Source organism: the organism of the source record quoted next, unplaced genomic scaffold (assembly GCF_019419815.1).
Source record: "Pyrus x bretschneideri cultivar Hongxiangsu unplaced genomic scaffold, Pyrus_bretschneideri_v1 Contig28, whole genome shotgun sequence".
Lineage (NCBI taxonomy): Eukaryota > Viridiplantae > Streptophyta > Magnoliopsida > Rosales > Rosaceae > Pyrus > Pyrus x bretschneideri.
In genome coordinates this window covers 1,501,877-1,525,861 of record NW_025999590.1, presented here as the reverse complement: position 1 = coordinate 1,525,861, position 23,985 = coordinate 1,501,877, and the positions used below count along the sequence as shown (strand labels likewise).

The window sequence follows — 23,985 nt, the reverse complement described above, 5'->3', positions numbered from 1 at the left end:
ATGGTATCAAAGTCATGGAGTGGGTCCCTTGGTCCCTCGTATAGGGTGAGTCCCCTTGGCAGTATGGATCTGTGTTAAAATATTTCATATCGACTGTATTTTTGAGAAAGATGAGTTTAAATATCATAATCCAACTCCAACTAATACCGAGACCTTTTGTGATAACCCCACACATGTCAAATTGTGCAGGTGATAATTAACAAATTGGGTAACATTGGTGTTTGGAAGTAAATTTTTGGTGGCCCGTCTCTCTGATAAGTAGACAGGCTCGACATGAATCGAGTCAAGTGGATTTCTAGCAAGTTGGGCTAGTCCAATGAGAAACGTGTGCATGTGATAATTAACAAGTTGAAAATAATATTGATGTTTGGAAGTAAACATTTAGTCCGTCTCTCTGATAATTAGACAGGCTTGACACGAACCGAGTCCAGTAGATTTCTAGCAAGTTGGGCCAGTTCAATGAGAAACGAGCCCATTTGTATCGTGTTTGCCTCCTAGACTGCTACGGACTGTTTGGAGTAAACAAAACAAAAGGTAGAGGGGGAGGGCCATGTTGGCATGTTACCATGCCGTGTGTTGACATTCAATATTTAATAGACAACGCCGTCCCATTGCCCATGTTGCCCCTATTGCCGGCACAAATGATTAAAATGTAACTATACACTTCAAACACTTCCACTATCTTTAATGTGACCCATTGAAACTACCCTAATCACTGATAAGAGTTGTGAACGATCAACATGTTTACTTACTTGAAAGTGAGAGGTGGTAATGAGTTGTGAAAGTTAGAACGTGAAAAGAAATGAAATTATACAAAAGACACTACACTCAACCAATCTAGTTAATTCTCAAATTTTCGAGCATTAAATTACGGATTGTAAAGTGGAACCCACATGTTGATTTATCTCAACCTTTGTGTGTATCAGTAATTGCAAAAGAAATGAAGAAAATAAAACTAATGAAAAAAGTTTGAAAACTTTGAGTTTTAACGATAAAGATAAAATAAATAGTAAAGTAAATAGTATCAAGTTTGACTTTTTAGGGTAAAAATGTAATTTTTCGTTAAAGTGAACAGTACCACAGGCTTTTCGTTAAAACTTCCAATAAAAAATCCAACGTTCATTTGATTCACTTCATGTTACATCAAGTTTACTAATTTAGTACATAGAAGAAGAATATCCTATAGCCCAACTGTTCTTTCTTCCTACATAGATTTGGTATAAGGAAACTCCACTTCAATTGTCCGCCACTATCTGTAAAGATTGGAGAGAACCCTTGACTGATAAAGGTAATAAGACCGTCCATCAACACAGTTGTTTCAAGTGCACAAGCAAATGCCATAGATGTCTGTCGGAGCCGGAGCAAACTCGGAACATCAGATGCAAAGATTGAACACTCTTACCAACTCCACTACAAGGCCGGTTGATCCCGCATATTCCTTATTTTCTGCACAAACATAATTTTTTTTGTTGAAAATATGCAAACGACTTTGAAAAGAGATAAATCGAACTCAAAATCTTTGAACGCTAACGTAAAATAACGAAAGCTATAAGTCCTAAGTCGATTAGCCTCTATCTAATCCAACCACAACCTCACATTTTGTCACAACCACTGCTTTTCTGTCCGTTTCTCACACACACACACCCATCACTCACCGTCACGTTCCCTCGAGATCATAACAATAAAAATAATAATAATAAATAAATCAACGAGTAAAATTTTCACACACAAGATGATGAAAATCTCCACCCAAATAAAGGAGGCAGACAAGCACGCACCACACAGAAGCTTTCTAATCCGCGCTTCTTCATCTCCCAATTTTTTCACCTTCCTCTCTCTCTCTAACACAGTCAGCCATGTTTGAAGAATCCGTGACATCCCTGCCATCAATTTGGGCTTCCATGAACAGCTGGTTCACTCCCACTGTTCTCTTCCTCCTCCTCAATGTCATGATTGGCACCATCGCCATTGCTTCAAACTTGGGTTCCACCCAGAAACACGAGGACCCAGAGCAGCAGCACCACCAGAACCACCATCAAGGCGGAGGCATCGCCAGATCTCCGTCTATGCTGCAGAGGCTCAAATCCATCAACCTCTACCAGTACAGATCCCCGGAGCCACACTCCGCCACTTTCGAGAAACACCCGGAAACTACTGAGGATACCCATTACGCCTTTAACCACGCCCACGAGTTTGAACAGCCCCAGTTCACCAGATCCCCTTCTCTGCTGCAGCGGCTCAAGTCCATCAATTTCCACATTCCACAAGATTTATCCAACAACCCATCTCAGCCCATCGCCGACGCAGCCCCTCCGCACAAAACCCATGAGCCGGAATCCCATTTCGAGCAAGCTCCGGAGCAGGAGGAGTTCCCAGATGACGACAGTTTGGAAGAACACGAGCACCCAGAACCAGAAACTCCAGATTTTTCAGAAGCAGGGGATAAACAGAGGGGCCTGGAGGAGATTTTCAGCCAGCTGAAGCCGTTACGGGACCGCCACGTGAACCGGACCAAGTCGGACACCAAGCCGGCGTCCGGCGAGGTGCCCGTCAAGCTCCCGCAGAAGATGAAGAAATCTGCGAGCTCCAAGTCTGCTTTTGCTCATTTCCAGGAGGATGATATCGTCGAGATTCGCCGGCCGGCGACCGTGAGGGAGAGAAAGGTGGCGAAGATGGCGGAGGATGACGAGGAGGTGGACGCCAAGGCGGATGATTTCATCAACAAGTTCAAGAAGCAGCTGAAGATGCAGCGGCTGGATTCGATCGTAAGGTACAAGGACATGATCACTCGAGGGAGTGATAAGTGAGAGAAAATTTTAATTATTTTCCAGAGTTTGGGTGGATTTTTAATTTCTCTTAATTCTGGGGTGGGCTGAGTAAAATTAGGAGTTTAATGGATGTAATGTTGATTTGCTCACTACCACTCTGCAGCTTTCTGTCTGTTGAACTATTTGTTCAAACTTGTATTCCTAAGATTAATTCGCAGTTAGTACGGCACGGAACTGTGATTTATATGTAAGAAGAAACGACGGAGTAAGTATATTCATGTGATGAAAATATTTGTCTCCGGCATTCCGGCCTACCAAGGATTTTAAACAATCTTTACCGTTTGATTATTTAAAATCGATGCTCAATCTTAACCGGTCATTTTTCGGCTTCTTAGTAATTCTGTCTATTGAAGAAAAATTGATTGAAAATGTCATGTTGTCATTTGATTTTCTAGAATCAATGCTTAATCTTCACCGTTTATTTTTCGAACTTTTCAATAATTATGTGAAAAATTGATTGAAAATGTCATGTTTGTTTTCTAACTTTCCACTTTGTTGTACCCCATGTGGGTTTTGGGGTGTTGTGTAAGGAGTGGTAGCTGGCATTGGTTGGTTGCAGTCTTTGTTTTCCGTAAAGTTTATGAAATGAGAGGCCCTCGTCAGTTCATATTTTGGTTTTTATAAATTGTTCATCAAGAAGGATTACCGACAACGGGATTCAAATTTACATCTTAATTTAACGAAGAGAACAATTCTTACCTACTTAAAACTCTGATTGGCGTTGGTTGCAGTCTTGTCTTGCAGAGTTGGGTTTGATATGGTGGTGGTAATATATGACTATATACATATTTACGAATCTATACCAAAACGAGAAAACTCCTCCCCTAATATCGCTTGTAACAAAAATTGAGTTCCTATTATTTTATGACCTTTTTTCATATTTACAGAGACTGCCGGAATAAGGCAACACAGTTGCAGGGTGACTATACATAATTATGTATCAAACTTATCATAAATATACATCATTTTTGCCAACGTGAGGCATCCTTTAACTATGTAGGAACGAACATCATTAAATTAAAGACTTGTTTGTTTAATTTTATTACAATTTAGAAACGATCCGAACTATCTATCTTAAAGAACACTATTCATAAATCATTCTTGCACAAAATTAGACAAACAAAAAACAATTAAAACTTTTATTTGTAGTGAAGAAAATGAAAAAAATACGGTTATACATAGAAACCCTTAATCCAAAGATTACATGGTTTCATATTTGGTTGATTTTTGATAGACATGACATTTGAAAGAAAACCTAAACAATAGACAATTCGTATTGTTGAAATATATTACGAAGTGAAGCCTACCACAACGTATGTAAAAAATTTGTAAAAAAGGTAATGTTATAGATCCGTCTCCTTATACATATGTATGGGGCAGTTTGGGCAAATCAGATTGGTTTTCTTCCTTTGTGCTTATCCGCATATTTAGGTTGTGTAACACGTGGGGGAGTTTGTTCCGTTGTGTGCATTTTGGCTCTTCCAAATTTAAGATAATATGTGGATATATAATTTGCTAGGATTTACTTTTTCGGATCCTTTTTGTGAGGATTTTAGGAATTTTCACATTATGATCGTTCATCGTATATTGTACGGTCATTTTTTGTTAGACACTATTTATGTTTAATGTTAAATAAAAAAATTCAATATGATTTTTGACCATACGATATAAGCTAAACAGCTAGGATGTGAGGATTCCTATGATCCCCATAATTTGAATCCGGATAGGATCCAAATCCTTACTAATATACCTCATACTAAGGGTGCGTTTATTGCACCAAACTATCTTTGACTGGATTAGCTTCAAAGACTAAGTTGGATTGATTTAGTAAAGCATTTGGTACTATATCGGACTAAAAAGTATGACTCGTATATTATATTACTTAATCTATATTTACAATATTTTATTATTCATTTAATCTGTATATACTAATATTTTATTATTAAATTATCTTTTTCATTTCTAGAATCATTTTTCGTCTTTTTATTCTGGTTAAACTCTCAATCATCTTCCTTCTCATTTTTTTTCTCTAGGCACTGCATCCCTCCCCTCTCCCCTTTCTCTACCCTTTTTTGTACCACTGTCGCTTTCCCCTTTCTCTTTTCTGTCCCGTTTCACCTCTAATCACTTACTCCTATCCATTTTTTTCTCGACTGACTTCGAATTACTTGGGCCTTGTTCTTTTTCTTCAAATTATGAAACCTTGTATTTATTTTGTTTCACCTGAAACGGCTTGGCGCGGGAGCTACAGTATAGCGGATGGATCTGAAATTGTGGAGATTGTTTTCTGATTCTAAGTCCTTGAGGTCGAGGTCGTTATCTTTGTTTGTTGGGTCTGGTTCGAGTTCAATTGACGAAAATGGAGAACCCAATTCCGCATATCGAATCAACTGTTCCTTCTTAAAGCAAATAGGGGAAATCTGGGTTGTGGGTTCGTCGAGAAGTAAGTAGGGAGTTGGGTTGTGGGTTCGTCGGCGTGAAGGCAGAACTTTGGTGACTAGGTTCGCGGGACGTTGGTGACTGGGTTCCCGTAGTCTAGCAGGACGAGGACAGAGGGAAAGAGTGGTGGTCTGGTGGTGTGATTTTGGAGTGAGGACAGAAAGCTAGCAACGCAAGCAGTAGCAAAGAGAAGTCTTAGCAATCCCATGGTTATTGAGGGGGGGGGGGGGTTCGCTAAGAACTCGTACTGAAGGGTTTTGTCCATGCGAGTCCCTTTTAGTCTCATTAATGTTAATCTCAGCACAGAACAAACAGGGTATTTGACTAACAGTTAGTCCAGTCTAATCCGATGACGCTTAGTAAGGGCAAACAAACGCCCCTAAATGTCTTCTTATTCCTTTGGTTGTGGTCCTCATATTATCAATGTCTTATATTCACCTCTGAACGCGATCATCAAAGGGACCACATTAGAGGGTAAAAACCCACTTTTAATCTTTAACTTAAGCACTTTTGGCGACAACGGGTCTAAATTATCCTTTTTAATCTCCATCATTACTATTAATTTCTATCGTTGATCATTAGGTAATTGTTTGAGATGTACTGGTATAATAATGCGCTCACAATAAAGTTGCGGTGAAGTTAACAACTAGGTATCGAATTCATAACAAACGTATATCATTCTCGAACCTGTATGGTCGAACTTGAGATCACCTCCCTCGAGAAAAGTTTCAACAACTAGATTATGAAAGTTTTATAGTTAGACGTTGGGGTTTGTGATGAGATTGTGAAGTTTGATGCTTGGGAATTAAACAAATTAAAAGGATGAGATGCACTAATTGTTGTGGAAGCAAAGCATTGTCGTTTGTAGGTCTTATGGCTCAATACAATAATTGATTAATTGTAATTTTGGAACACACACAGAGATACCTTTGAGTTTCACAAACTTTAACAACTTTAACCAGTGGTTTTATGGATGGGTCTACTAAGATGCTCAACTTGATGATTATTATTTAATTAAATAACCAAGTTGTTAAAATACTTAATCAAAACCATTAAAATAAATAATAAAAAATGTAAATATAAATAAAAAGCAAAAAAAAAAAAAAATGTACTTGGGAAGTTGTATAGGATCGAAGCTTAATGACTCGTTGGGGAGTGCTTTTAAAATAACTAAAAACTCTTTTAGTGAAAATGTTTTAAAAATAATTCTGTAGTAAAAATGAAAGTGAATCCTGAAACGTCATCAGAAGTTGGTTATATTGGTAAGGTCTATGTATTATGTCTTGCCTCACCAAAGTTCGAGTCTCACTGCTAACAATCTTGTATTGGTGAGCAATCTGTATAAACTAACAAAAGGAGCGCATACTCCTATATAAGTCCTCAACAAGGCTTGTTATATGCCGTAACTTTGGGATAGGATAGCTTTCCCTTCCCTCAAACTTTCTTTTACACAAAAAACAATGAGTCATGAAAAAATGCTTGAAGTATTTGATAAAAGCTTTATAAAAAGTCTTCAATTACTTTTGTAATCTAAATTTTTTTTTTAAAAAAAAAAACAATTTCAATGGGCAGATTAAGCAAAAGTTGTGGGAATATTTTATGCATATTCTGCCTGATTAAATGCCTCTTGATTGGAAATGATTAGTTTCTGCAGTGAGTCTGATGGCAGTGTCGTAGCGTAAATGTGTAGGATTTTGGATGGAAAATGACACGCTTCCACAAATATATGGCTTCTCACCCCTCGAGCATCTTATAAGTGGAGTTTCTGTGTAAGGACAGCTATCGTATAAAATGAATAGAGACAATGAATCTTTAATGTATTAAAAAATGAGTTCTTAAAGTATAGGGATTCGTCGGATACTTAGTGCATGTACCCACGTATAAGAACTTTATAGGAACTGAAATAGTAGACTCAATAGGACAGTTTAAGTGAAAAAGCAGGCGTGAGTCCTATTCACTTAAAAACCTCAAATTTAGGGATTATATTATAAGAGCATCCCCAGCGTGGGGTTTAGCTCGGGGGACGGGCTCCAAAACGGAGGCCCGAGTGAAGGTGGACCAGCTCCAGCGTTGGGAAGCCGGGGGGAAGGGGAAGGCCCGAGGGCCAGGCCCGTGAGGAATCGACAGGCCTTGAGCCCGGGGTGGGAGTGACGCCATGCTGACGCCAGCGTGGCGTCAGCCTATTATTTTATTTTTTTTGTGTCAGGCGCGTGCACCCCACCCGCGCGTGGGGGCGCGTCCTGACACATTAATCAGAAAAAAAAAAATGTTTGTCTGTTACCGTTGGGAAGCCACGTGGCTTCCCACGGTACGTTAGATCGTAACGGTCACTTAATGTGGACCGTTAGATCTCAACGGTAAAAAATTTTCAAACTGTCAGATTTAATATCCACCGTTCGATCTGAGATCAACGGTGGATATTAAAATGCTTTAAAAATTAAAAAATAAATGAAAAAATAGTTTTAAAAATCTGAAAAGTTACCGTTGTGACACGTGGCACAATCTGGAGCGTTGGAATTCAAATTTTTTTATATCCAACGGCAGAGATTAATTAATTGAATAAAAATTCAAAAAAAAATGTAAAAAATTCAAAAAAATTCAAAAAAAAATCTGAAAAAAATTGTAAAAAAAATTGTTTTTACTTTTCTATAAATACCTTCTCATTATCATCTACCTTCACAACAATTTCATATTTTCTCAACCACTTTCAATCACATTCCTTTCTTTGTCTCAAAGTTTGAATCAATTTTTTTTCAACAAAATGACCACTGGTGCAGGTACGAATTGGTCGCTTATTGAAGATGTTGCGTTGTGTACTAGCTGGGTTGAAGTTACTCATAGTTCGCTTACGGGTAATGAGATGCAGTTAAGAGAAATGTGGAGTCTTATTCATACCAATTATCTTGAGAAAATTGGTGGGAAAAGAACCAAAGAATCGATGTCCAGTCGTTGGACAAATGTCGTTCCATTCTAAAACGACGTCTAAAGTACGTATCAGGGAATGCACTATTAGGAACAAAATAATCATCCAAGAGTTCCATACCTCGTCGTTGCCTGCTTCTATCAATGTTTCCGGAACGCCTGGGCCTGCAGATCTGAGCCGCAGCTTGGATGACTCGACGGGAATGTGAGGCTCTGCCCCTTCTTACGTCGTCATCTCTCATTTGACGCTCCTCATCTTCTTCCCTCTCATTTCTTACCCGCTGCTGATTGAACATTGATTCTGATTGGTTAAACAAGTCTTCCTCTTCCTGATTCAATTCCCACATCATCCTTGACGAAGAAGAAGAAGACATTGAAAGAAAGAAACAGAAACTATGAATATTGAAACTGATTTTTGTGAATAAGGAAGCAGAAATTATGAATAATGATAGAGATCTTGAGAATTTTGGTGTGAGATTTGTGAAGATGGAAGGTGGATTATATAGAGGATTCAGAAAGGATTAGGTTCTGCATAATGCCACGTGGCATGCCGTCATTCGTTAAAAATCTAATGGAAATCTATCATCCAAGATTGTTAACAGATTATGACACGTGGCATGCCGTCATTCGTTTAAAATCTGATGGAAATCTATCCTCAAAGATTGTGAACCGATTATGACACATGGCGCGACGTGATTGGTTAATAATCTTATCAGAAATCCATATTATAATTATTTATTTTGTATTATTTAATAATACTTAGGATAATGACACGTGGCGCACCGACAACGATTAAAAATCTTATCCGATATTACATTTAAAATTATTTTGTATTAATTTTATAAATAAAAAAAAAACTAATATTTTATTGCCTATTGCCAGGGCTATAGAAGTGTAACGGTGGAGATGCAAAATCTATTGCCAGGGCTACTTACTGTTCATTAAGGGCAATTACTGTTCATTAGGTGGATTGAATAGTGAATTGCCAGGGGGGAGGGCTCCAACGCTGGAGTTGCTCTAAGGACACTCCCATTAGAGACAATATTCCTTTAGGGACACATAGATTCCCTTTAAGTCTTTAAATGAGTACTCAAAGGTAGTGATTGGAGTCCCTAAATAGGGACTCACATTGGAGATGCTCTACTCCTAGTGTACATGCACACAAATACTATTATCAAAAGTATATTCTGAGCTAGTTTAATTGGTAAGGTTGTTGTCTTGTATGTCACTCTACGAAGGTTTGAGTTTCGCTGCTAACAATTTTGTGTTAGTGGCCGATCTTATAAAACCAAAAAAGGGGACATAGACTCCTCTGCAAATCCTCAAAAAGGTTTGTGGTATACACTAATCCTGTGATGGGGTAGCCTCTCCTCCATCTAAACTTTCATTCACGGAAAGATCATATATTCTAAACTAATAATTCGAGGCTACGTGTTCTAATTTTTCACATATCGTCATATGATTTGTCTTAAAATCTTAATTTTTGGCAAAAAAATTTCAGAGCAATATGTGTAAAATTTAGGGGTGGGCACTTGGAACAGAAAGCCAAAACCAAAACATGAACCAAATTGGACCGCACCGAACAATTTGATTTTACCGTTTTGAAATTGAACAACATTGTAGGGAGTGGTTTGGTTTTGGTTTTGGCTTTTGAAAACTGCACCGAAACCGAACCGCATTGCAAATACTAATAAACATTTAATTAGATGTCCATATGAGATGTCATGTTTTAATTAGTTGTTTGCTAAAGTTCCATACATTTAGTATCTACTCAACCGCACTAAAATATCATCATTCATCATTTGTTGCATGTTTGCTTGCATCAAGTTTGCTTGCTGTACGTTTGTTTGTGCGTACATTGTCCTAATTTTAGACGGAAATAGATTATCAAAACATTCTCACTCAGTGTACTCATTGTTAACATGCATTCATTAATTAATGTATATGTGTAGAAAATGAGACTGTCTTATGTGTAGATAGGTGTATATTTTAAAATGTACGTTTCTTTCTTAAAAATTGAACCGAACTGAACCAAATGGTTTGGTTTTATTTCTGTTTTGGCTTCAAAATCGCACCGAATCAAATTGCAAAAAGTTTCAGTTTCGGTTTCGATTTCACTCAAAACCACATTGAACCAAACCGTGCCCATCCTTAGTAAAATTTTTAAACTAATTAAAAGCTAACATTAATTTTTTTAATCTTATATCACTTGAGTTAAATCTTTTACGCAAAAATAAAGGCATTTAACTTCAACGTGTCACCGACTATATGTCTTCTTGCATGTAATGACAATGAGAGAGATAAAACACAGAGAAAGCTCTATACCACGTTGGTGACTCTACCTCAAAAAAAAAAAAAAAAAAACCTGCTAATAACGAAAAAACATACAGTCTCCGTGAATTATTATCGTACATGAGTCATTTATTGCTAAAGAAGGATAAATTTTTAATTGTGATGAGAATACGAATGATGTTTTTATGTAAATGGTGAGAAATTTTATCTTTTAAGTTATTAACTTCTTAACACACATATCACACAATTTATATAGTAACACGTAATGTATTATTTCGTATGACAGTCACACTGAAAAATCTCTCGTAAAGAAGAGGTTCGATATGAAGTGGCGCGACTGCCTTTTGACTTCCACCACTGTCATCTATTGCTATATCACAGACAATTTTACACCTTTGATTACCAACATCAGTCCCACGTGGGATATTTTATGATCCTGACACGTCTGACCTTTAGCCAAACCAAAACAACAAAACAAACGACTCGACGAATCCATTCCGAAAGGGACTTTTTCGACCACCACCACCACCACCACAAACAACCACCGCGAAGGTGCCGAATTTTCATGTCACCAACCAGTCAGTAACTTTTTTCGAAAAGAAAGTTGGCACTTCGTCGAACATATTCGAATCATTATTAGAAAGAGGAAAGAAGCGCAGTGAGTGAGTGGCTTTTAGAGAGAGAGGGAGGGAAGGTGTGGATGGCAACTCAGCAGCTTGCAATCAGAGGGAAGAGACGGCGGATATGGGGAGGAACGTTTCTGTGTTGGGTTTTGTTAATGCTGGTCACTCCCAAGATTCCTCACTCCCCTAAACAGCATCTGTACGCCGACATGCGCAATTTTCTGGGTAAATTTTTTCATTTTCTCTCTTTTTTTCTTCATCTGAAATTTATGTTTTTGATTGATTTTATGATCTGGGTTTTTCACAGGAGTGCCTAATACCTTGAACGTGATCACAAATTTGCCCTTTTTGGTTGTTGGCGTTCTGGGTTTTGTGCTCTGCGTGCAAGGGGGGCTTTTCAACATCAGGGTTTGCACTTTCTGGATTATTTATTACTTCATGCAGTGATTTTGTTTGTTGCATTGAGTTCAATGGAGTTTGATATATATATATATATATATATATATATATTTGGTTGGTGTTATTTGGAAAATGGTTTTAGTTTGCCAGGCGAGGTTTGGGGTTGGGCGCTATTCTATGCTGGAACAGCAGGGGTTGCATTTGGGTCCGCTTATTATCATTTGAAGCCTGACGATAGTAGAGTAGCGTCGGACACCTTGCCGGTTGGTATTTCAATCAGTCTCAGGATCACTCGGTTTTAGCTGTTGTTAGTGACACTTGCTCTGGTTGTTTGTTTGTTCATTTGTTTTCGCTTTCGTTGAGATGCTTGAGAGAGTTATTAGTGACACTTGCTATAAAAATATCCATTACTTGTTGATGACTAATTGAGAAAACAATTCCTGAAATATACCCGAGTTGCAGTTTTGTACATGAATTCGAAAGTAGATTCTGTTGTCTTTAGTCTTGAACTTCTGTTGCACCGTTGATCCTTCCGTTAATTTCAAAATTAGAAGTGTGTACTTAACGATTAATCAAATTTTCACTCAGAAGGGAAATATGAATGTGTTGTGGTGCAATTGTTTACCACGGGAGGTTCCTAGAAAGAGCATGAGTGAACGAAAGTAATCAATTGTTGAGGTCCGTGATTTTGTTGTTAACCAAGTATCTGGATCCTAGTCATGCACAATCCGTTTCTCTCTGTTTATTTTCATTGTTGAAGTAGATTCTGAATTGCAGATGATGATTGCATACTCCTCCCTTTTCTCTAGTTTTATAGTGGAGAGAGTGGGAGAACAGATCGGTTTAAGCTGTCCGTTTGCATTTCTTTTCTTTGCTTTTCTGAGCATTGCATATGACAGGTCAGTGTTGTACTTTAAGTTTTGTATTACCTCCGCTGTGGTGTTGCGCTAAACTCTTAATGGAGGTATGGATGAGTTTCTTTGCAGAACGTGTAATGATATCAGGTTGTACACGATGTTCCAGTTGATTCCTTGTATAGCAATTCCAACAATGTCATGTGTGTTCCCACCAAAATATACTCACTCAAGATTTTGGCTTTGGGCCGCAGGTAGGCCATGTTCTTTAATCTTTATTTTCTTGAGTAAAAATAGTATGATTTGTTAATCAGTCCATTTACCGCTCCCTGCACAAGTACAGAAATGGTATTTTTATTAGTCCGTTGTAAACCTTTTCGTTTCTGGGTGTAGCTTATTATAATATCTATATTACTAAGCATTCCACCAAGGATCATTCCGATCCAATGAGAACGGTTGATTACTACAAAGTATAGAAGCAATGCTTTCTTCAGTGAAAAAAAAAGCAAATTCTTTACAGGGGTTTACCTTCTCTCCAAATTTGAATCTGTTGCTGACAACAAAATCTACCATGCAAATCATTTCATTATCAGCGGACACTCGTTGGAGCATTTGTGTTTAGTGATGGTCCCTGTTCTGCTCAGTATTATGCTCATGAATAGAAACATTAAATGTCAAAGGTGCGATAGTTTTGTATTTCGTTTGTACTTTTCTCACTATATCATGATCTGTGTGAAATGAAAGGTTAAATTGTTTGCCTTTTCTTGTTGGTTTAAAATGGCTATCCCATGTTTCCATTTTTTACTGATGTGATTGAATTTATCGGCTGAAACTTGGGGAAATTCGGGAAAGTACTTCTTCCTCTTACATAATGGTCTTGATAACAGATTAGACGCCTTTAAAGAACGCTTGTGATAGAGGCAAGGAAGAGATGATGGCGTTTTCTGCGCAGCGGCTATCAGATGCTCGAAAACTTTCTGTAGATGAGGATTCATTGCAGGTAAAGACTGATCTGTAGTACTCTCCAGTTTTTGTCAAACATTTGTCTCTGCCATTGAGCAATTAGATTAATCAATTTTCGGTTGAATAAATTATTATCCAAGTGCAAAACAAACATGAATTTAGTGAAGCATGCCCCTTCCCCTCTAATGAACAGCTCTCTCTCTCTTCAGCTGTGACGTGGTGACTGCCCATTGGCCGCCACAGCGCAGGGGAAAGTGAAAGAGGTTCAAAGGCCCAAGTTTTGTAACTGTAGTTACTGTAATTGTGTCAAACCCTAAATTTGAGTATTGATATGGTCTGCGCGAGGGCAACCAACCTCGCTTAGCGAAATAAGACTTTGATATTGTGGTTGTCGTAAAGCTTCTGAGGGAATAATTGAAATTACACATATCACCTTTGGAGCACATGTATGGCATTGGCACAAAATTCCTTCACATGTATACATGTGCACAAAGGAACAAAGGCATGTTTTTGTATCATGTGATGTCAGCATTGTTTTAGAATTTATATGAACATTTATTTTTTAGAATATTATGTATTAAAAGTAAATACTCATATAATGTAATAATTATATTTTATGGACTGGAGGAAAGCAGCCCAAACCAACACATTCCCATTTCAACCCAGAATCCAAAGTTGGTGGACCCATCACCATGAAACTTCTCTTTCCCTTGGCAAAGCCCAAACTGAGAAAAAGAAGGATGACGATTATACACCTCAAAGTGAACCGATATTGTAATCTACTCTAATTTATGGGAAATGAGATCCGAACTAGGGTACAAGAGAGTCGAGACACTGTCTTGATCAACTGCCGTAACCTGCATTTATCATTTCCTTCCACCATTTTGTTGCTTGATCAAAGTGAAATTAGGGTTAATCGAAATCAACTTCAACCGTTTTAAATGAAAATCTTGTGCAATTGGTGGATTGTCTTAGGTTCAAACTCCGCCAGTTGATTGACATAGCTGGTTCCAAAAGCCATAAGAAACCTTACGATACGAGGGGAATTTCCATAGAAACTTTACCAACAAAATTTGGTGGGCACAAGGCTTAGCATCCCATTATTGTCACACTCATATTAACAATGAGATTAGGAGATAATTTTGTTAATTGTGTTCAAGACTTAGGAGTAAAGTTAAATGCAACCACTGAGCCACACTGAGTGTGATTAGTTAACTAATTACTGTGGAACCTGCGTCAAAGTCATGATTAAATTATTGTTAACCTGCCACCTAGGGTCGTCGGTGGGGGTACTATTTGCTTTTATGGACCTTGCTTCCTTGTCTCTTCTCTCGTTTCCCTCACTATAAATAACATTTTACATATTTCCCAATTTAAAAAATAAAATTAAAATTGATCCTTCACCAACCAAAATGCTAAATGGGTCCAATTTAATGTCGTAATACAATATTTAAAATAAATAAATAAATCATTTCTGCACCATAACTTTCTTTTTATGCACACGTCTGAAATTTTTTTTTTTTTTATCACAAGATATTATCTACATTAAGAGGGTGAGGGAATGAGGGTGAGTTAAGACTCACAATGGACCAGCAATAATGTGACTCAAATTTGCCTTTGACGAGAATCAAACCTAAAACTCTCTCACATACAAACAAAAGAGGAATATTAATAGACCGTAATACTAAGTAACCTTTCGGTTCAATCATAGCATGCACACGTTTGATTTAAAGGTAAAAATTAAACTGGTGTGTATATGAAGAGAAAATGAGTGCCTGAAAATCATTTTTATTAAATTTAAGTTGCTTATGGGCATTTAGGCTGACTTTGGTCATCCATGCATGTCAATGAAGATAGAGATTTTGTGTTTGCAGATTCTCGAGTTGCTGCTTTAGCACCTGCTTCGTGGGGTGGTGAATCAGATGCTTCATTCGTGCTTCTACTCGAGCTCTAGCTTCTGCTTTTAAACCTACCAACTACTTGGAAATTATTCCCGCAAGTATGAATTGTCAAGATCAACTCACACGGTCGTACTCCTAATACTTCACCATTTAATATTCATATCACGTTCTTTTCTTAATGTCCGATTACAAATCAAATTATGCGCGTAACAAATACTCGACGCTCATTAAAGCATGATCTGGTTTCTTACCACCTACCTACCCTAAGTATATTCATAAAAATATATAAAATAAAGGTGATGTTATCCACACGCATTATTTTACCTTTTACAGGCTACCAATCTCATGTTAATTTCTATTGTTTAATCATTTTTAATTCATTTAATCTGACGATCGAAAATTAAAAAAGATATGAAAAAAAATAAAAAATAAATGTGTGGATAGTACTGCTCTTAATATAAAAATTGCCATTATGTCAATTTTTAAGGAAGGTTAGGCTCTGACCCAAAAAAATAAAAAATAAAAAATAAAATGAAAGGTTTATTTTTAATTTTTTTTTATTTTTTTGAGGTAAAATAAAATGGAAGGTTAGGCATCAACATTTGACGTAAAAATAGAAATCCATCAACAAAATGGAAATTATGCAGAAGAGATTGGACCCCGCATTTCTGACAATTCACTCCATCACATCTGGACCATACAAACTAGATCACATCTCGAACTCAAACATAGGAGGATTTATTTGTCTTCTCATTTGTATTATTTTTATTGAAAATTAATTATTGGAGGCTTTAGTTGGTAAGCTTGGAAGGGATCCTCTTCGGATCTATTTCACCTAATTCTCTTCATCAAATAATTCGGATCCTTAAAATTTGATCTAACAGCTAAAATTATTGTAACTTTTAAAGTAGGCCTGTGTTTTTAATCGTTGGATCAAATTTCAAGAATTCAGATTGTTTAATAAGGAGGATTAGGTAGAAGGGATCCGGAGAGGATCCCTTTCTGAGAAGCTTAGTAAGAGTGATTAGTAATTAGTGATTAGTGATTAGTGATTAGTGATTCGTGCTTAGTAATATTTACAGGAAAGATCCATCTTAACATTGTGTGAGGTGGAAGCATCATCCCCCTATTTTTTTGGTTCCTTCATTCTCTTTCCCTTCTCATCCTTCACCCTCCTCCATCTTCTTCTCTCTCCAAAACCTCACAATTTCAACACCAATCCAGACCCTCTCTCTCAAATCCAAATCCAACCCATTTCTCGCCATGACAGACAGAGTTTACCCATCTTCCAAACCCACCGCCAATGGCGGCGCCGCCGCCGCACCCGCCGCCGCAACCACCGCCGGTACCACAGCCAACCCACCAAGTACCAAACCCCAACCCAGACAGCCATACCGCCCGAAACCCCAGTACCACAACCGTCGCCACCGCCGGAGCAGCCGTAATTTATGCTGTTGCTGCTGCTTCTGGTCCTTCCTCATCCTCATAGCCCTCGCCCTCCTCGCTGCCATAGCTGGAGCCGCGGTCTACATCCTCTACCGCCCCCACCGCCCCGAGTTCACCCTCACGTCCGTCCGCATTGCGAAGTTCAACCTCACCACCACCGCCGACTTCTCGACCTCCCACCTCACCACGCTCTTCAACCTCACCCTCACCTCCGAAAACCCCAACAACCACCTCACGTTCTCCTACGATCCCTTCAATCTCGTCCTCTCCACCACCAGAGACGTCCAAGTCGCAAACGGGTCGATCCCGGCGTTCACGAGCGCCACGAAGAACAGCACCTTCTTCCGCTCCGTACTGTCGACGTCGCAGGATCTCGACGTCGAGTCGGTGAAGTCGCTGAGATCGGATCTGAGGAAGCAGAGCGGGGTGGCGCTGAAGCTGCAGGTGGACACCGAAGTGAAGGTGTCGATGGGGAAGCTGAGGAGCAAGAAGGTGGGGATTAGGGTTACGTGTGAAGGAATCAAAGGGGTTGTACCAAAAGGTAAGACACCGTCGGTGGCTTCCGTTGCCAACGCCAAGTGCAACGTTGATCTTCGGATCAAGATCTGGAAATGGACCTTTTAATTACTTTTATTTTCTTTATTACTTAAATCGTGGGTTTTTCGAGGGGGGATTTGTAAACTTTTGAGAAGGAGGATTAAAAAGATAAAACAAAATGGTGATCACAAGAAAAATTAAGTAGGATTTGGGGTTCAAATTAGAATCCATCTCTTCTTTTTTCTTTTTTCTTTTCAATACTTTTTGGGGATTGTAAGTGATGAATTTGGCTTTTTTATGGCAATTAATTTTCATATTATTTTCTATTTCATGCTACATTATTATAGTATTGTTGCTTTGTTTCTCTGTGTAATTTTGTCTTCCAAATGTGTGGCATTTGGCTGAGTGTAATAAGTGCATACTTTTCAGTGAAGGCCGATGAACAGAGCATCACTAAAATACCCTAATTAGAACAAAACATTTGGTTACACGGCAGAATCTCTCCTAATTAGGCAGCTCGGTTGCATTTCTTGTAATTACGCGTAATTGTGCATTCAAGGAAAACAGAACCGAAAATGCAAGCTGTTTTGCTTTGCTTTTAAGCTGTTTTTATGGTATTATGATTCTTCTTCTGCACTCTTCGTTTTGTTTTGGAGTGATAATTTGTTTACGCATCTCTCGCATGTTCTTTGATTTGGAATCTTGATGCTAGAAACAAAAGAATAAGTGCAGAAGAAGAAGAATAATGAGTACGAAATCACTTTGCTTGTATTCGTGTATCCCATCAAATCATCTTAGAGAACAAATTTTCTAGAAAAATGCTTTTATTGGGTAAAATACTGGTCTATGCATTTAGGTGGAAAAAGTAAAAGGCAGTGCTATTCATGCACGCGACTCTTTTTATATTTCATGTTAATTTCTGTTATTTATTTTTTTTTAATTTATTTATGTGCTCGGTTGGATGTGTGAAAGATAAAAAATAATGTGTAGATAACATCACTCACAGTAATAGCACAAACCCAGCAGAAATCTAGTGATCAGATGAAAAAAGAGGGGCGGTGGATTTTAGTGGCTGTCGTTACTAATTACGATGGACTTTTTACACAGAGTCTCACAGATAGATATACATTGACCTTTTTCGAGTCTCTCTGACTTGATAGCTGTGAGTTTTTCAGGTTCACATTAATAAAATAGTGATATTTACATATATATTTTTATTTTTATATATTTTTTAATTTTTTAATTTTTTATTATCAGATCAAATGAATTTAATAAAATTAAAAAATAAAAATTAATAAGAATGTGTAAAAAATATTTTTAGTACTGCCCGAGAATATATAATAAAACCCTAATTGTTTTTGGCATTCAATAAGCTCACGCCACTCTCACTGACTCACTGGTTTTTAAGGTACTAGAAATCCAAGGGGTACCCACTTCTTTGGGTGACCTTAATGGATTTAATGGCCCTCCGGTCAACTCTCATATTCCCTATATTCTTTCGGTAAAAAGGATATTATTGTTTACCAGCAAATGTGTCTTTGTTTAATGAAGACGAGGGTTGCTGATTAACATAGCACATCGTGCTCGAGTGCTCCAAATCCAATGTCCTCATTTTCTACTACGTTCAAATAAATAAGGACAAGGGGTACTAGGTGTCGTGGTGGCCTCAGGCGTGAGCTGATTATGATCGTTTATATTTTGTGAGTTTCACATGCATGTATGGCTAGATTAGTTCACATTTGTGTGCATGATTGATCTTAATCAGCATTTTTTCAATAAACATACGAATTAGGGAACATGTTGAACAAGATCTTATGGATTCAAATGACATATTCATAACGGATAAATTGCACTTACAAGAGGGCATATGACAATTATCTTTTTGTTACATTGGAATGTCGAACTTTAAACCTATTTGTAATCCTAAGACATTTCCTCATTCTTATGAGTCTTCTCACTACTTGTGCGCTCACTCTAGTGACAAAATGATAACTATTTTGTGGTCCGCTATCATATTACGCTCATATGTTGTATACTGAAGTTCCATATGACAAATTTGATTTGCTAGGTTATTGTTTGCTCTTCTTTGTTTGGTAGCAATGAGAATAATAATAGCATCTGTTAGAAAGTTTGCCTCTCTAAAAACGTACTTGATGTTTTTTCAAGATACGATCGTGAAGGAGAAAACCACCCTTTTTCTTTTTGTGGGTAATAATAAGAATGATAATTGGATTACATTTTGGTAAGTAGACTTGATTTGCAAGTAAAAACGTGATTAGCCCACTGATGGTGGTGTCTACTGCAAATTATGCAAAGTTGATCTTATTGTTAATACTAGAAAAAGTGCCCGCGCGTTGCTTCCCGTGTTTTAAATATTTTGGAAATATATCCATACAGAAAATAGAGGTCTCTTATGCTTCGAGTTTCAAAACTATATAGAACATGTAAAATTTGTAAATATATATACAATAGCTGACTATTTACATACATGAAGAATGTAGGAAGGAAAGTATAGTCATTTCATTCTGAATCAAGATCACTATGAGAGTTGAACATCAAGAACACTAATTCTGAAATACAAATTCAATTTCTCTCCATGTTAAAAAGCATGGAAGCAAAGAGACAAAGGACATAGTTTCTATTACCGGCAGAATTAGCTTGTAAAGGCTTGTCCACTGTTCTGAATACTGGTCTCCGCTGTAACCATCTTTAGAGAACTTTTCTGTAGATAATCCCACTGTAAAAAGAAATCCATGTTAAACTCAGAATGCGTTGCTATTGATAACACGTTTACAATGGAGAATGATCGGGATGTTAACGTTGTATGTCAATATATAAAATAGAACAAGACCACTAACAATCTAAAAATATCGTACAATTGATAATGATATGTACTTTTGGTAGATACTTTGTAATCAGAATGCAAAATATTGGGATGTCTAAGTTTTTGCAGGAGTGTTATCCTTAGAAGAGACGATGTTGTATCATTATTGCAGCAGCAAGCTATTATTACCTAAGATTGTTAAAAGTTTCGTCCTAAATACACTGAAACAAATAATACACCTTTAAACCTAAAAAGAAAAATTTCATCAAACATACATTATTACAGGATTGCACATACATTATTTTCGTTTACATGCATGTATCATCACAAAAGGAAATAGATAAAAAAAATGAAAAAGATTTAAACAAAATTTAAATGCACCAAAACTTGAAAAAAATAAACCCCGAGGAGCAACCAAATTCATCTTCAATATAAACTTAAACAAAATCAACTCCAAGGAACAACCAAATTTAACTCCAATATAATAAAACTTAAACAAAACTCTAAATCCACCAAAAATATAAATTGCTTACCTTGAGTACATAGGGCTTCTGAAAACAATGGCGTTCAAGCCTGAAAACAAAACCCCCAAAATCAGAAAAACGAAATTTGCACAGAAAACCGATTTCGAAATTCAAATTTACAGTTCCATACATACTCAGCTGCTCCTAAGGTATTGGCTAACCACGCAACAACGATATTAGCAATGTCCTGCGAGATCTGGCACTCAAGTGGATCAACTGGTACCCTAATCAACAATAAAATTAGATACTTCCAACACAAAGACTACCATTCACCCCTACAATATTATTAAGTTTGTAAACTCATCATTTGACATAAAATCCCCTTATGAAATGATGCAGTTGACATAGAACCTTTTACTCCATTTAAGGGCTCAACATTCTACATCGGAATACAATGCAACATTACAAATTACAAACAACAAAACACCGAAAAAAAAGAAAGGATACGGAAATGCATCGTCGCCACCATCCAAATTGACGACTGTAATTTTCCTGCGAGCCGAAAACAATGAAATGGTCAACGCAAACATTACAGATACAAAAAACCAAAGTCTTATAGGAGCTTCCTTGTACTACTCACACAACAAAGATTACGAACAACAAAACACGAAAAAAATGAAAAGGATACGGCAATGCATCGTTGGCAGGATCCAGACTGACAACTGCTATTTTTCTAGGAATCGAAAACGATGAAATGGTCAATGCAAACATTACAGACAGATTCAAGAACCAAAATTGAAGCCAAGGAAAAACTTGAAAACCTACAAAAACTCGAAATCTTATAGGAGTCCTATCTTTCCATAGTTTTCCTTCTTCAAAATAAGAACAGAAAGCTCTAATTTGAGTGCCTACACATATATACATCGGATAAAAATAAAAAATAAAAAATAAAAAATTCGAAACAACACCAGAAATAACAAAAATGATAAAAAAAACCATAAAAATTTTTAATCAAAAGTTTAAGACTTTAACTACTCACAGGAAGTCCTGTAACCAGTTGTAAGTGGATGCACCCTCGTTGGTGACCAATTGCAAAGTGGCCTTTTTGCCCAGCTCTGTAACCAATTGTAAAGTCGGCTTTTTGCCCAGTTCACTACGGTTTCATTTCATTTATTTTCATTCGTATGTAGATATATTTAATCATTGATTGCTATATGAACTCTAGAAAGCCACGAATGGAAGTTGGAGTATTAAAGGACTCAACACTTACTATTTAGTTTAAATACTCTATCTGCAAGTCTGCAAGTGAGCTGAATTCACAACCTACGCCAATTCAGAGCATAGAGTGTCACCTTCTTCGGACCCATAAATGGTCGAAAAGTTCTGAAATCAGCCAGAGAAAACTGGGATCCTCATCAGAAAAACCCACCAAGGTGCGCTTACGGAACTCCTCGCCTTTTAATCTGCATTACCAGAACAAAATGTAAATTCACCAGTCAAATGCGTGTATCAATTTCATAATGTAGTTTATTACAAAGATTAAGAAGCGAAAATTACCATAGCAGTAGTGGCAGCTCCGAAAAGGGCAATGAGGGATGGCACATCTACTTGGCCAACGTACGTGGCTAGGGCTTCAAACACTAGAACCCCGTACAATGCACATAAGGATGCTGCAAAAGAATTAACAGAAGAATAATTATCGCAAGAAACAGTTCAGTATAACTTAAAAAACTTTGGGAAGTTGATGGGGCATAATCGTCATATACCAATTGATTCATGAACCGTGACCATCCATCCAAGCGAACACATCTACATACACTGCGGTATGGTAGATATTTTATGTGCTCCAGATTGATTATCTGCAAAATATGCATCTATCGAACAACATAATAAGTCTTTATCTTAACAGAAAAAAAGAAACTACAAAATTTAAACTTCAATCTAAAAGTTATTCATTAATTTCTTCATATATAAGAAATTATTGCATAAAATGAATGTATCCAGTTCACCACAGAGTAGTAATCAATTCTAATTTGGTCTACATGATCGAATATGTGTGTGTGTGTGTATATATATATATATATCTGTATGTATACATAGCCATTGTATGAAAAGCCCTAACAGATTGAAGTGATCTCTTAAAACTCGATATGGAGCATCGTTCTCTTCCCATGTTTGTAGGATATATTACATGCTTCCACTTCAAGCATTCTGGCCAACAGCTATGCGGTCCATTAGACAAATTAGATGGTTTAGTACGTCCTACGTCATCAATCTCTAGCCCTAGATCAATATTGTGGAGTGGGGAACCTTTATCCCAAAAAACCTCAACATGCAGATGAGATATAACATTTGAATCAAGCAATTCATAGATACAAAAATTACTTACAAAACAATTTTGAAAGTAAGTAAAAAAAATCTGTTGTACGCCTATTACCTTCGCCGGACCCAAAAAAAGGTGGGAAATGCCTGAAATTAGCCAGAAAAAACTTGCATCTTCATTTGGAAAACCCACCGCAAGCTGGGCTTATTGCACTCTTCGATAGAGGGGCAAATTTGAACATGCAAAACTCGAATCTTGTTGTTAGGACTCTCCTGAGTCCCGGGAGAACTGCGAGAGGAAAGAGAGAGAAGGGATAAGGAAGAAATAAAAAAATAAAAAAAAATAAAAATTAATAGTGCATATATTATGCGATCCAGGGACACCATTGGAACAAGGTTAAAACTGTGAGGTTGAGACTCACCCAGAACATAAGAAGTAACTGCATAAAGTATTAACACACATAAATTATCTCAATTGAAGATCATATCATGTACAGCAAGCCAAAACAAACAATTTGAACTCAGACCAACCAAAACAAACAAAAGTCATTTCCCATGGAAGATTATCACAAAATCGCAGGACCCAGACAATCTAAATAAAGTGGGTTCTACGGGGTGGAAGAAAGCACAAAAGCTGCGGTGGAGCAAACCGGGGAAGGCAGGGTAGAGAAGACCCCACCGACAGAACCCGAGAACGGTGAATGGAGGGATGCCCCTTCCTCAGATTAGCAAATGGGCTTTTTCCACTGCTTTCCTTTCCGCGATGACCAACAGGTGTACACGCGAGGCAGAAAAAAAAACGCAACGGCAGAAAATGGCGACAGAGAGAAGCAAAACGAAAGGCAGAGAAATCAAACAAGAAAGCCTAGCGATGAAGAACGCGTGGCTAGCGAGGGCAAAATCGCCATTTTACTGTGCAAAAAGCCGAAAAAAAGACGCGGGAAAAAACCAATTTAAGAAGCATTTTTGTCCGCATTGTTCGTGAACAGTGCACTCAAGTTTGAGTTTTAGTAAAGAAATAACATGTGAAATTATTTGTACAACTGAATGATGCGTTAGTATTGCGATTAATTTTATGTGTCTAATTAACATTACATTTTACAATAAATGATTTTGGTTTTGACAATAAAGCAAAGTTTGCTTCTAAAACTTGAAATCATACTACCAAGTG

The 23,985-nt window shown here is 37.4% G+C and overlaps 3 protein-coding genes and 1 long non-coding RNA gene across 8 annotated transcripts; 3 read left to right on the top strand and 1 right to left on the bottom strand.

Annotated features, from left to right (window-relative positions):
• Window positions 1-1,835: 1,835 nt before the first annotated feature.
• On the top strand, window positions 1,836-3,082 carry LOC125479235 (pathogen-associated molecular patterns-induced protein A70-like). The gene has a single exon (XM_048588372.1). The coding sequence runs from the start codon at window positions 1,857-1,859 to the stop codon at window positions 2,805-2,807; it is 951 nt and encodes a 316-aa protein (XP_048444329.1). The 5' UTR covers window positions 1,836-1,856; the 3' UTR covers window positions 2,808-3,082.
• A 7,865-nt stretch (window positions 3,083-10,947) lies between these two features.
• Window positions 10,948-15,413, top strand: LOC125479333. Of its 5 annotated transcripts, none has more exons than XR_007259931.1 (8): window positions 10,948-11,329; window positions 11,412-11,511; window positions 11,646-11,766; window positions 12,281-12,402; window positions 12,490-12,611; window positions 12,878-13,037; window positions 13,245-13,357; window positions 15,195-15,413. XR_007259931.1 is itself a non-coding variant. In XM_048588536.1 (7 exons), exons 1-7 carry the CDS (start codon window positions 11,182-11,184, stop codon window positions 13,247-13,249), a joined length of 840 nt encoding a protein of 279 aa, XP_048444493.1. In that variant the 5' UTR covers window positions 10,948-11,181; the 3' UTR covers window positions 13,250-13,486. The 5 variants fall into 5 exon arrangements, 2 of the variants coding, with proteins under 2 accessions (XP_048444493.1, XP_048444494.1); XR_007259930.1 differs by lacking the exon at window positions 15,195-15,413 and adding an exon at window positions 13,530-13,941 and having other exon boundaries at window positions 10,949-11,329; XM_048588536.1 differs by lacking the exon at window positions 15,195-15,413 and having other exon boundaries at window positions 12,878-13,038; window positions 13,184-13,486.
• Window positions 15,414-16,313: 900 nt separating this feature from the next.
• Window positions 16,314-17,530, top strand: LOC125479162 (NDR1/HIN1-like protein 13). Its single transcript, XM_048588218.1, has one exon. It carries the CDS (start codon window positions 16,485-16,487, stop codon window positions 17,289-17,291), a length of 807 nt encoding a protein of 268 aa, XP_048444175.1. The 5' UTR covers window positions 16,314-16,484; the 3' UTR covers window positions 17,292-17,530.
• A 2,186-nt stretch (window positions 17,531-19,716) lies between these two features.
• On the bottom strand, window positions 19,717-23,752 carry LOC125479353. The gene is made up of 4 exons (XR_007259939.1): window positions 22,930-23,752; window positions 22,259-22,366; window positions 22,050-22,162; window positions 19,717-21,955 (listed from the first exon to the last, which is right to left on the bottom strand). It is a non-coding gene; the product is annotated as an uncharacterized LOC125479353 (long non-coding RNA).
• Window positions 23,753-23,985: the final 233 nt, after the last annotated feature.